Source organism: Benincasa hispida, chromosome 9 (assembly GCF_027475165.1).
Source record: "Benincasa hispida cultivar pf3 chromosome 9, pf3_genome.v1.1, whole genome shotgun sequence".
Taxonomy (NCBI): Eukaryota; Viridiplantae; Streptophyta; class Magnoliopsida; order Cucurbitales; family Cucurbitaceae; genus Benincasa; species Benincasa hispida.
This window is the reverse complement of record NC_143486.1, coordinates 79,804,942-79,816,923: the sequence shown is the minus strand read 5'-3', so window position 1 is coordinate 79,816,923 and position 11,982 is coordinate 79,804,942. Positions and strand designations below refer to the sequence as shown.

The 11,982-nt window shown below is 33.2% G+C and overlaps 1 protein-coding gene and 1 long non-coding RNA gene across 3 annotated transcripts; both read right to left on the bottom strand.

The window, feature by feature from the left end:
- Window positions 1-1,083: 1,083 nt before the first annotated feature.
- On the bottom strand, window positions 1,084-3,136 carry LOC120085233 (uncharacterized). Of its 2 annotated transcripts, none has more exons than XR_005483851.2 (3): window positions 2,655-3,136; window positions 2,357-2,510; window positions 1,084-1,344 (listed from the first exon to the last, which is right to left on the bottom strand). It is a non-coding gene; the product is annotated as an uncharacterized LOC120085233 (long non-coding RNA). The 2 variants fall into 2 exon arrangements; XR_016531807.1 differs by having other exon boundaries at window positions 1,084-1,353; window positions 2,655-2,883.
- A 1,815-nt stretch (window positions 3,137-4,951) lies between these two features.
- On the bottom strand, window positions 4,952-11,506 carry EMB1968 (ATPase family associated with various cellular activities (AAA)). The gene is made up of 12 exons (XM_039041100.2): window positions 11,316-11,506; window positions 11,149-11,227; window positions 10,974-11,053; window positions 10,126-10,248; window positions 9,973-10,042; window positions 9,814-9,887; window positions 8,970-9,090; window positions 8,817-8,879; window positions 7,876-7,935; window positions 7,269-7,394; window positions 7,104-7,187; window positions 4,952-5,210 (listed from the first exon to the last, which is right to left on the bottom strand). Exons 1-12 carry the CDS (start codon window positions 11,357-11,359, stop codon window positions 5,124-5,126), a joined length of 1,011 nt encoding a protein of 336 aa, XP_038897028.1. The 5' UTR covers window positions 11,360-11,506; the 3' UTR covers window positions 4,952-5,123.
- Window positions 11,507-11,982: the final 476 nt, after the last annotated feature.

The following is an 11,982-nucleotide window of genomic DNA, read 5'->3' as shown; positions in this document are numbered from 1 at the left end:
CCAAAATGGTCCTGTACAATGACTTTGCATAAGACCGAACCTCGAAATAGTCGTTTTTCTTTATAACTGTTAAAACTAACTATCTCAAACTCATTGACCTAAGGTAACTCAATCTTAATTCTGAACTAACTATGAACTCCTGTTTATTCGATATTATCTTTTGATCTGCATATGTGAGAGTAGTCCAACAGCATGGCTCAATAAACCTCCCATTTTGAGGATAAAACCGGATAGATAGCTGGAGACATAGTTTTGCAATATGGAATTCACTCCTACCCGATTTAGGGCTAGCAGATGGGTCGTTCTCTTAAGCGTTGATGTTTTGTCTTGAACAATGAGGTCTCGCCCTCTCATGGAAGATAGTGTTATGATTTGTAAGTTGGACTATAAATCAATTGTTCAATGGAGAATCAGTGGGAGCTTAAGGAGCCAGATGTATTTATAAGAGTAAATCGGTAATCTTTGACCCAGTTATAAATACGAACGACCTGTGAAGGATTGACTTTACCAATTATGGTTAAAATGGACAGAAATATATCTACAATGGGGATATTGCAACTATCAAGCTATAGTAAAATGTTTTGGTAATTAACGAATAGTGATTAGTTCGGTTTAAAGAGTTTAACCAATTAATTACAAGTCGTTGGAGCTCATGATCTGTAGGTCCATAAGACCCCTCTACTAACTCGTAATTTGGATCAGTAAATTGAGTAATCTTGATAAGATTTGAAATTAGAGTTTAGAATATGAAAGGTTCAAATTCAATTAGAGTTTCTATTTATTGTATTCGATGCAATTAAAATGTTTAATTTTATCAAAATTAAACAAAATTGGATAAACGATTAATGTTTAAAATATAATTTAAATATTAATTGAATAATATTTATGATGAAATTGTTTTTTAATTTTAATATTAGATATTAAATTAACAAAATTAATTAATTGAATTAATTTTTATAAAATTAGAAAATGATTTTGGAAATCATTTTTTTGAAAATCAAAATCATATTGGAGATTTCCAAATTATTCACTCAACTCCATTTTCTCCCTGAAGTATGAGTTGACCTTCATGCAAGTCATGAATTTGCATGGTGAAAGCTCTATAAATTGAAGTGTTGAGTTGAATAATGGATCCATGCCTACAATAACTTCAAAAAAAACTCTGCAGAAACCTCCAAACCCTCTTCAAATCTTATATACATCCAGTTCAATTTAGTGTGTCCACCACACAATCCTTGCAAGAGAATAGTAGAGAAGATGTTGGTGGTGGTCTATTTGAAGATTGAAGCTCTTTCACGTGGAACTTGGCTGGTATTGAAGAGGAGTCTTCAAAGGTATGGTATTCTGCAAACTCTTTTCTGTAAAAGTTACTTTGAAGCATGTTTTAAGCTCAAATTAAGTATAATTAGAGTACTTATTGATTCTATTTTTCTCCGATGCACGTTAACATACTCTAACACTACATGTTTTGTAGAATAAAAGTTTTCACTGTATGATTAAGGTAACAGCCAACAAGACAACCATTAAAGGACTATTCTTTATTGCAACTTTCTATGCAAAAATTAGTAAAGATGGAAGTTAGGACGGGTTTGAAAAGAACTATTGAAAGAGAAGAGAATGTAGTAAACAGTTCAATAAATAGTATAGACAAAAAAAAATATCATGATCTTGTAAATATCACATACATTAAAGAGCCATATATATAACATAGATCCTACAAGATTATCCAAATAAAGTCAATGGAGGAAATAATCTTAACATGAATCTAGTCAATAGATTATAATGAAATCCATCCTCACCCTTGAGGATCACAATTGCAAGTCATATTTCAGATCAAACACCACAAAATGGAGTTCTCAAGAAATATTATTAACTTATTTCACCCAAGTGGCAATGTCATGTGAAAATAAGACTTCCATTCTATTAAAATTTAGTTCACCTTCTTCATTTTGAAGCAGGACCTCTCTAATTACCTCATCGAAAGCAAATCAGAAAGCAAGAAACAAAGTTCATTGCATACCCAACACAACAAACAAACAACATTTATGTATGTTTGAAATAATATATGGGAGAGAATTGGGTTTGCAGATGAAAAAACCCAACCTGCAGCTCTCTCTAAGGCATTTCAGTGAATAGTTTAAGAGCATATACAAAATAATTTATTTTAGTATTGGATTTCAAAGCTTTTATCTAAATTCTTCCCAAATCTCCCATTTGTGCATTATATTACAACAAAATAAAACCAGAAGCCCATGAGAACACAAGTTTTAAAAAATGCAAACAAAAATTAGGGCTAGACGATACTCTCCATTTTTACTGATAGAGTATATTAGGATAAGAAATTGAGTGAACTTACTAGCCTGGGATGCTTAAGCTCGAGGATTTGATGTGAGGACCTACCATTAAACATGTATGAATCTCAATCCATCAAACCTCGACGCGAATTTCTCCTCCTCTGACGAAGAATCCGAGACGTAACCTCTGTTCGCACCAGATTCCGAAACGAAGCCCTAAAAAGAAACACGATCCACCAAATCAATTTTTTTAAAAAAATTATTTAAAAAAAAAAAAAAAAAAAAACCCCGATTAGGTCATGAAAATTCCTAAGAATCGAGAAAAGGAACAGTCAAAATCAAAGGCGATGGAGATAATACCTATTGAGAGGGAGGATAAAGAGCGAGGTCGCAATCTCCACTGGAGGAGGAAGAAGAAGAGGAGAAAGCCATGGTGGAGGCAGCGAGGACGGAGGCGAGCAATGTGCATGAGCCTTTCATGGTGGTGGAGAAAATCCGACGACGGTCATTAGATCTCGACTGATTTGGGAGGGAATAAGGAATAGGATGAACAGCGTACGAGCGGTAATGGTGAATGGAGAAGTTCCATAGAAACACCGACGTGTGGAGGGAACTTGCGAGGACGAGAGGATTTTTTTTTTTTAACCGACATTGTATGTTCGTGCTTATTTATTTCAACCGACATTAAAGGTCTAATTTCTTCTAGTGTTGAGGAGTTGATATAATTAAATTTACTATAACCTAAAGGTTAAAGATTTTGGATTCATTGATGATCTAACTAGTGTTGATATAATATCTATTGCATGAAATGATGAACATGGACATTCTCTGAAGTTAAGATGGTCCCTAGCTGACATAAAAGGAATTAGTTCATCATCGTATTATATGTACAAATTCATGTTGGAATTAGAAGAGAAAAAATAGTCAATAGAGTACCAACAAATGTTAAATACATTGATTGATGGAAATGATGAAGAAGAAAAGTATCAAATGACTCAACGTTGGACTAATTTTTTCAATTGCTATTACTAAGTATGCTTAGTCTGTGCGAAAAAAAGGCAACATGATTGTCATTGTCAATGAAAAAGAGCTAATCCAATCAGATACTATGATTGGTTGGCACGTCTACATGGACTATAGAAAGTTCAACACATCAAATCAAATGCTAGACAAATATTTAGGGAAATAATTGAAAATTCCACGAAGGCTACTTCTGGTGGCTTGATTCAAATTTCAAAATCTTTAAGAGTGAAAATAAAAATATTTAAAATCTAGACACATAATTGAAACATACATAAAAAAAAAAAAAAAAAAAAAAAAAAAAAAAAAAAAAAAAAAAAGAATTATTTTGTACAATTTAACCTAAAACTAGTAAGAAACTAACTATATCGAATCATGAAGTGGGCATAATTGTATTTATTCAAATGACCAGTAATTTCTATCTCTACCACCTTCCTTCTATGATATGGTATCATCATCTTTTTTACTTGCAAGTTCAATTAATGTATAATAGATATGATGAGGAAACCGACAACTTGAACATAACTTAACCCTAATCATATTAGGTGTTCAAACCTCCAAAAAGATGTCATGAAACTTACTAAAGGATCTATTATGAGAATCTGAGAGTTGGAAATCATGTCCATAATTCTTTGTTATTATTTCAATGGCAATTGGTAGTGTCAAGTGACTAAATTCTAGAGGCCCAAATGATAAATGTAACAAATGTTTGGATATTTGGGAATGTGCCACCCAGTACTTTCAGGATAGATTTCTAAAAATTTCTAGACAAATATGCCCCTGATAGTATCTTCAAATATATTAACCTATTTTGTTAGGAGGTTTGTTACAAGGGAAAAATAATAATAATTAAAGCAAACAATAAAATCCTGCTACCTATAAAAATAATCAAAACGAAACAACCACATCTTCCATTTTGCTTGCAGATTTTATTATAATAATAAAATAATACTAAAAGAAAAAGCGAACAACCAAGTATTCCAACCGACATTGTATCTCCCTTCCTAGATTCATGCACATATTACATATTCTTCATGCTCCATAAACCAACTTCATTTGAAATTTATTAGATTCACTTGAAGCTTATTACCTTGTATTTCAGTGTCAAGATTGAAGTTGCCATTGAACTTCAAGTCTTTCATTGTTATAGTAAGCAAGGCCTCAACCCTTAATCGACTATCCCAAACCACTGCAAACCAACTAAGGTTAGATGTTTCTCGTCTCTCCCTAATTCGAAATGGAAAAATTAAATCCATAATCATAAGTTTCACAATAGAGCATTGACATGGACGTTGGATGTATCAATACACATATACATTTAAGCATCCATGGTGGCCTAAAAAGTCATGCACGTATCTCTCTATTTGCAACCATATTGATCGAAAAAAGACTCGGGCACATAATTCATTTAAGTCAATATCAACAAACAGACTACAATATATTCAGAGTATATACACGTACATACCATACTATATAGCCCAGACTTAATAATTTATACAACAATCATTGACAAGATCATATGCGCCGAGGTTAGCAAAACAAAGTTGTTAGGTAAATTGGAGAAGAGTCAACCATACTTTCTCGGAATTTGAATGAAATAGAAGGAAATGTTGAACAAACCATAAGAAGATGAGAGATTAAATAAACAAGATTTAGCATATCAATTAGCTAAGTACACAGCAGCTACAATACAGTTCTAAAACAATTTCTACAAGTCGGAAATTACATAGTATCTATACAACATGGTATGTGTAGATTGTAGATCTATCCGATCCTGAAACTGCCCATGCCTGAGTTTTAATCAAAGATTTACAGTTGCATACTACTTAAAGCTTGCATTGTTTGACTAACCACGTCGAGCAGTTGCAAATATTCATCCGCACCATCAACAAGACACTGCAAATTGATATCATGACAATGTTACATTAAGAGAAACAAATTCAAGTCAAACATTTAATCTAAATAAGAGAAACAAATTCAAGTCCAATACTTAATCTAAACATTCAATTTTCAATGTAGTACGACGAGGCGGCCTAATACAAGAACATAAACAGGGTAATATATAAGCCACTCCCATTTTCAGAACCCGTTTATATTTTTCATGGAAAAAGAATTAAAATGGCAAGTCTGTGGCCAAATTTTGGTGTCAATTAGTTGATATCATTGGAAAGCATTCCTTATAGAATGCGCAATATTTGCAGGGAAGTAATTATTGTTACACGTTCTAAATATATAAGAAGAAAAAAAAACCCAATCTCGACTGCACTCATCTTTTGCCGTCTAGACAGTTACCATGTGGCAACTGGCAACATTTTTAAAAATATATATATATATTATTTTTAACTTTTTATAAGGCAAAATGCACTTTTGGTCCCCCAAGTTTGGAGTTGATGTCTATTCGATCCCTGAGGTTTCAAAAGATACATTTTAATCCACCAGGTTTGAAAAATGATTTTAAATGGTCCTCTTAACATAAACTAAAGGAATTCTGACTGTACCATTAATGTTGACATGGACACTAATTGACATGTTAATTATTATTTTTTTACTTGGAAAATCATTTTAAAAAATTAATTAAAAGAAGTATGGAATCATTAGCCCTAAAAATCTCCGATTTCTTTCTACCATCAACAAATATTTCTAACTATCAATGTCCACCGATTGTTGCAACCCTAAAAATCTGTCCTTTTTGTGTGTTTCTTGCAAGTTTTTTTGGCCTTATTGCAACGGTACATTACATGGGAAAATGCCACTTTTTGTCTGGCCTTCTTTGGAGTGCATAAGTTCTAGGAAAGCCTTTTCGTTAGGGATTCAAATAATTCAGTAGACAAGTTTAGTTTTGCTTTTGGGAACTTGAAAAAACTGCTATGAAAAGGAAATGTTACTTTTCCCATCTTTTCCCCTTGTATTGCTTACATAATTCGTGGTTGGATGGGTTGAACAGGGCCATAGGAATTTTAGATTTAATCCAAATATTTTTTGTAAATTGATGCAGTAACTTCAATTCAAAATTGAGTGTTGGAGTTCTACAAAAAGAATTATTGAGATTTGAGAACAAGTTGCAGGAATTCCGGCACACACCAAAGTTATGGTTTTAGTGTTTCATCCAAGTTTTAGCTATAATGTTGGTGGGTTATGGTAGACTTGAATAATGGCTGATTGCGAAGGCTGGGAGACTACAAAGAGAAGGGACAACCCGTTGTGACAATTGAATGGACGGCAATGTTGAGAAACAATTTGTTGATGGTAGAAGAAATCAGGCAGTTTTAGGGCTGAATGATTCAATACTCTTTTAATTCATTTTATAAAATGATTTTTCAAGTAAAAAAAAAAATTAACATGTCATCAAATACAATTAGTATCCATGTCAGCACTTAACAGTCCAGTCAGAATTCTGTTAGTTTAATGTTAGTTTAATGTTAAGTCAGAGACAATTTAGAATCATTTTTCAAACCCGAGGGACCAAAATGTATCTTTTGAAATCTTAGGGACCAAATAGACATCAACTCCAAACTTGAAAGACAAAAAGTACATTTTGCCCTTTTTTTTTTACTATGTAAGGGAAAGGAGTTGCATGGAGACTGCACCTAATCATTGTCCAATATATAATAGATTGAGATAATCTATTGATTCAAAGTGCAACTCTCCAAATTACTGATATAACAAATACTATATCCAACCTAATGCATAATTCACATGAACTTTAGAAAGCAAAAACGCAAGTGAACAGGGAAATAGTTTTTCTTTTTCTTTTTTTAGCAATTGAACATGGAAATAGATACAACAAACCTTGTCTGCTTCGGCCAACTTCTTGCATATCCTGGCCTTCTGTTCATCTTGCAAATCATTGTCTTCAACAACAACCTCAAATATCTGTAGGAAGTATCGAAGTTTTATGTATCTCCATTCATCCATTAAAAATACAACATTATATAGATTGAGCAATAATAAAACCTGTGAAAGCATTTGAGCCACTGGATATCCTTCTGCAAGTACATTGTTGACTTCCTTGTTTGCAATATCAAAGTTACCACTTTTACAAGCACTAAAAAGTGCATCAACAACCTCCCGAGGGATAATCTACAAATGAAAAGGATTAGATAGTACAATCAACATCCATTTAATTACACAAGAAAATTCTATGCATTATATCACACAAGCAGATTATTGATCATACTATTGAGAACAAGAAAAGAGAATCCATCCACTATTAAATTACCCAAAAAAATCCTAATATTCTATTTGTGACAATTAACGGCGGAAAACAGGACACTCAAAACTCCTACAATACCAAAAATATGAAACATCATCTAGTTAAAATTCAACCGTCCAAAAAAAAAATTTTAAAAATTTAAAAAAATCAACAAAGCATTTTGCGTAGTTAAAGTCATTCTCCAAGTAGGTTTGTTCTAGAAGAACTTGAAGGAACATGGATAAAAGGGAAGGCAAGTGTTGTTGAGGCGCAGAATGGGAGCAAAGTGAACCACTAGTGAGCATAAACATTTTTAACATTTTTTATTATCCTAGAAATGATAATGACATCAAAATTCGCATTACTCACCCCAGACACACTAACCAAATCCTTGGAAGAGATTGATGATCCAAATAAACGTGCTGCTGACTGGAGGAAAAAGAAAAATAAAGCAGTTAGAAAAGTTTGAAACTGTTCTATTTTCAACCACAAATTGAGTTAACCACACATACCTACAAAATATACAAGAGCATCAGCAACGAATTATTAAGCGAATTTCATTTCTAAAGAAACAGCCTTGAGTTCTAAAAATCTAATTTCTAAAGATGCAGATAAATAACTACAGCAACTGAGCTTGTCAGACAATAAGCAATGAGCAATTCAATTTATTCCTAATCTAATTCTCCCATAATCTGATTCTATGTATTAACATAACAGAGGCTCTCAAGACCATCATTTATTTCCATTAAGAGGGATCTCAGAGTTTAGACATCATGTATAATTCATTTGTTGGTTATACAATTTAAAGTTGAAAATTGTTTGCAGTTCCAACTAGTGTAAGAACTAAAGGTGAAATTGTTTTTGTAGTTCTAGACTTCTTGCCTAATTGCAGCAACTATGGAATCCATATCCTAACGCATATTTTTTCAGTACACAGACATGGACCACGGAACTGCAAGGATACATCAATAGTTGCTACAAACATGTGTACTCTTTCTACTTCACATACACTCGCACTGTAAGCCAAGTACACAAATGGGAAGGTCAATTAGTCAGGGCATGCAATGATAAATCAGAACTGATAACCTAGCCCCAACTAAAAGTGAACTTTGACTAATCCTAGTAGAAAATGTGGTTGGTTTTCTTCCCCTTAATCATCCAAGCTCCTAATATAATCACGTTTAACATAATGGGGAACAACAAACGAAAAGTTGTCAACCGAAAAAATAATAATAGCAATAATGTGATAGCTCCTAATATAATCACGTTTAACATAATGGGGAATAGCAATGTTGCATATATAATCATACCTGTAAATATGTGATAGCTCGACGTAGGTCACCTTGAGAGATTGAACTTAAGGTTGAAAGAGCCTATATAGATTATAAGTTTACATCATACTGGTCATGCTAAATAGCTTATTTCAAACCATAATTTCTAATACTTAGCAACAAGGAGCAAACCTCTCCGTCTAGACTAAGACCTTCTTCATTACTAATGTGCAATATACGTTTACTCATAACCTCTTCAGAGAGTGGCTTAAACCTAAACTTTGCACATCTTGATGCAAGGGGCTCTATAATCCTGCAGAGATAAGAAAAACACTAAGATAGAGGTATAGCATCCCCATGGTAGCACCACGTCAAGACCAAGTAAAAATAGACCATTGTAGAAATCAAGAACACTAAAGAAATCAATATTCAAATGTGAACCATATAGAATGCACAAGACATAGATACAACATCTTCGTAAATTGAACAAATTTTGCAAAATATCTAAAATAATTGCATGCCTTCATAAAGAATATGAATATACAAAATCGAGAATGTCAAAGTTTCAAAAAAATTAAGTAGCAACTGCTTCATTATTATCGTGCTCCTGCTCATTCACAATTGCTTTCAAAGATTAGACTCCTGAAGTCTTCATGAATTTAACTTATAAGCCAATTAAATTGTAGTCTAGTTAAATGCTAATCTATAGACTATAGTGGTGATACACTATTGTTTTTGAAGATTTCATCCTCATACCCTCTCTTCTCTCGATGATTTTACTACAAGAAAATTAGCACCAACTCTCCCAATCTTCTTTTCCATAAGTGTCTTAAAAATACAAACATCATATGAGCTATCATTATTAATTTGATGTACGAAAGGTTAAAGACTGTCATAAGTATCAAAAGCACAAATTCAAAAACAAATGCAGCAACAGTAAATTAGAGACTGCAAACATCAAACAAAAAAAGAAAAAGTTTTCTACAATAATAATATATAGAGAAATTAAACATGATAAAAGGAAGCTATGCTTCACCTGCTGATATAGTTGCATATAAAAAAGAATCGTGTCACTTTGGAGTGTGTTTCCATGGTACGCCTCAGCGCATTCTATGTAATGTTTAATATTAGGAAAAGAAAAAAGATAAACTCATAGTAACTAAGAAAAAAGATTATATCGAGATTGTGATCACACCTGAGCATCTTCAGTCATTGAATCAGCCTCATCCAAAATGATTATCTTGAATGGTGGACAAGGATAACCCCTAAATTTATTTTCTTCTTTAAAAAATGTGAGTTCATAACAGGAATGTTATGAAAATGTTATAGCTATGATTAAGAAAATTACCCTTGGCGTTGGCCACTGCTTACTGCAACACCAGCAAAATCTTTAATCTTAGTCCGAACAACATTGATCCCACGGTCATCACTTGCATTCAACTCCAAAACTCTGGACTTGTAAAGTTCGGGACTACAAATATATTTCTTCTATCAAATATTTTGTGCATCAAATAAAAACTAAAAAGACATTCAAATAGTCCATTTCATGTTTAATACAAACTAATCCAAGTAGATTGAAGGTTTTCATTATGAAATACGCAAATCATGAATGTCTTGAGCAAAAACCTCCCAAAATCTTGATAATAGCATTTAACCATAATGATAATGAGGCCATGGATTTATAGTTTCATGATGTATCTAACCTCTCTACTATCAGATAACATGGGGTTTATTAAGAACTACTACTTCATAGACCTCATGTTACCGACATGCCCCACACACACAGTTACCTCTCTACTATTAGATATCGATACCCCACTGATACGAGTATCCCCTTCTAGATACGTGAAGGAGACATACTTGACCTATCGGGTCCGTATTCTAGTTTTTTAGAAATTGATCTATCGTTACATCCTATCATATCCATATCTGAGTCTGTGCTTCATAGCATGGGATTCCATCTCAAAGTCACAATGAGAGGAGTAAGTCATCTATCTTATCTTATTAAGAGTGTGAGGACCTTCATAAACTCAAAACCTTTTCAAAAACAATAAACCTCCTCAATGGAGAGAATCCAAGATATTTCTTAGAAGGGATTTAGAACTCCCAAACATAAATTCGCATCTTCCTAAAATGCAACAAAAACAGAAGAAGCACAAACAGAACTATATAAAGCAGATAGGAGCAGGTACGAACCCAAATAGTTGATGGGAAATCGCAAGAGCGGTTGTGGTTTTTCCGGTACCAGGCGGTCCATAGAAGAGCATGTGGGGACACTGTTCAACCAACAATCGAATAGAAAATCAACATCGAGTTGAGAAGAGAAACTACGATCACCGCTATAATAAAAAAGAGATATCAATGAAAGTACACTAGCAGTCTCGAGGGTGTTGGTGAGCACCCGAACCACTTCATCCTGATGCGCTACATCTTTCACTTGCTTCGGTCGACTGTCAACCGGAAAAATAAATGACAGTTGAACAAACGCAACACCTTCTGAGAAACAAGCGAAACGAAAGCAAGGAAAAGGAAACGTACTATTTCTCCACCCATGGTTGAGAGCTCTGCAACAATGGCGCCATTTCTACTACTGATCCACCTTCCTCGGCACCGCAAATAGGGTTTATACTTTTTTCCCGCGTTCAGTCGGAGAGAAGGATTAGCTTCGATTTTTATTCTCTCTCTAATTTCTTCACGGAGTTAAAAGTCCGTCTTTGTTAATTAAACACGATTAAATCGGCTCTAACTTCTCTGATTATGCTGTGTGGCTTGGGCTTTGGCCCATTTTATTATTGGGCCTAATGCCTCATTTACATTCTTTGGGGTTTTCCCTAAAATATCGTTCTTTTGCTCATTGTTTCTTTTTCTTTTTTAATTAATTAATAATTACAAATTTGGTTCCATAGTTTAAAATTCCGATCGAAATCTCGAAATTTTAATATTTCAAACACCTCGAAATTTCGATAGAGAGAAATTTCAATTTCCCTCCTTCTCGAAATTTTAAAATTTTCTAGAAAATTTTGAATTTTTTTTAGCAATTAGATTTAATGGATATTATTTTGTAATTATTTTTCCATTTATTTTTTAATTTTTTGCTCTTCCATCGACACATTTACACATATATTTATACTATACTTCTAATATTGTCTTACTTTATAGAAATGATGATTATAAATGGTCAAATATAGTATAATTAGGTCACAAT

Coding starts and splice junctions, on each gene's coding strand:
- EMB1968 (XM_039041100.2), bottom strand. CDS start 11,359: ATGGCGCCATTGTTGCAGAGCTCTCAACCATGGGTGGAGAAATA. Junction 9,091..9,813: donor ATATGCAACTATATCAGCAG/GTGAAGCATAGC, acceptor TTATCTCTGCAG/GATTATAGAGCCCCTTGCAT. Junction 7,936..8,816: donor GAGCTATCACATATTTACAG/GTATGATTATAT, acceptor TTTTTCCTCCAG/TCAGCAGCACGTTTATTTGG.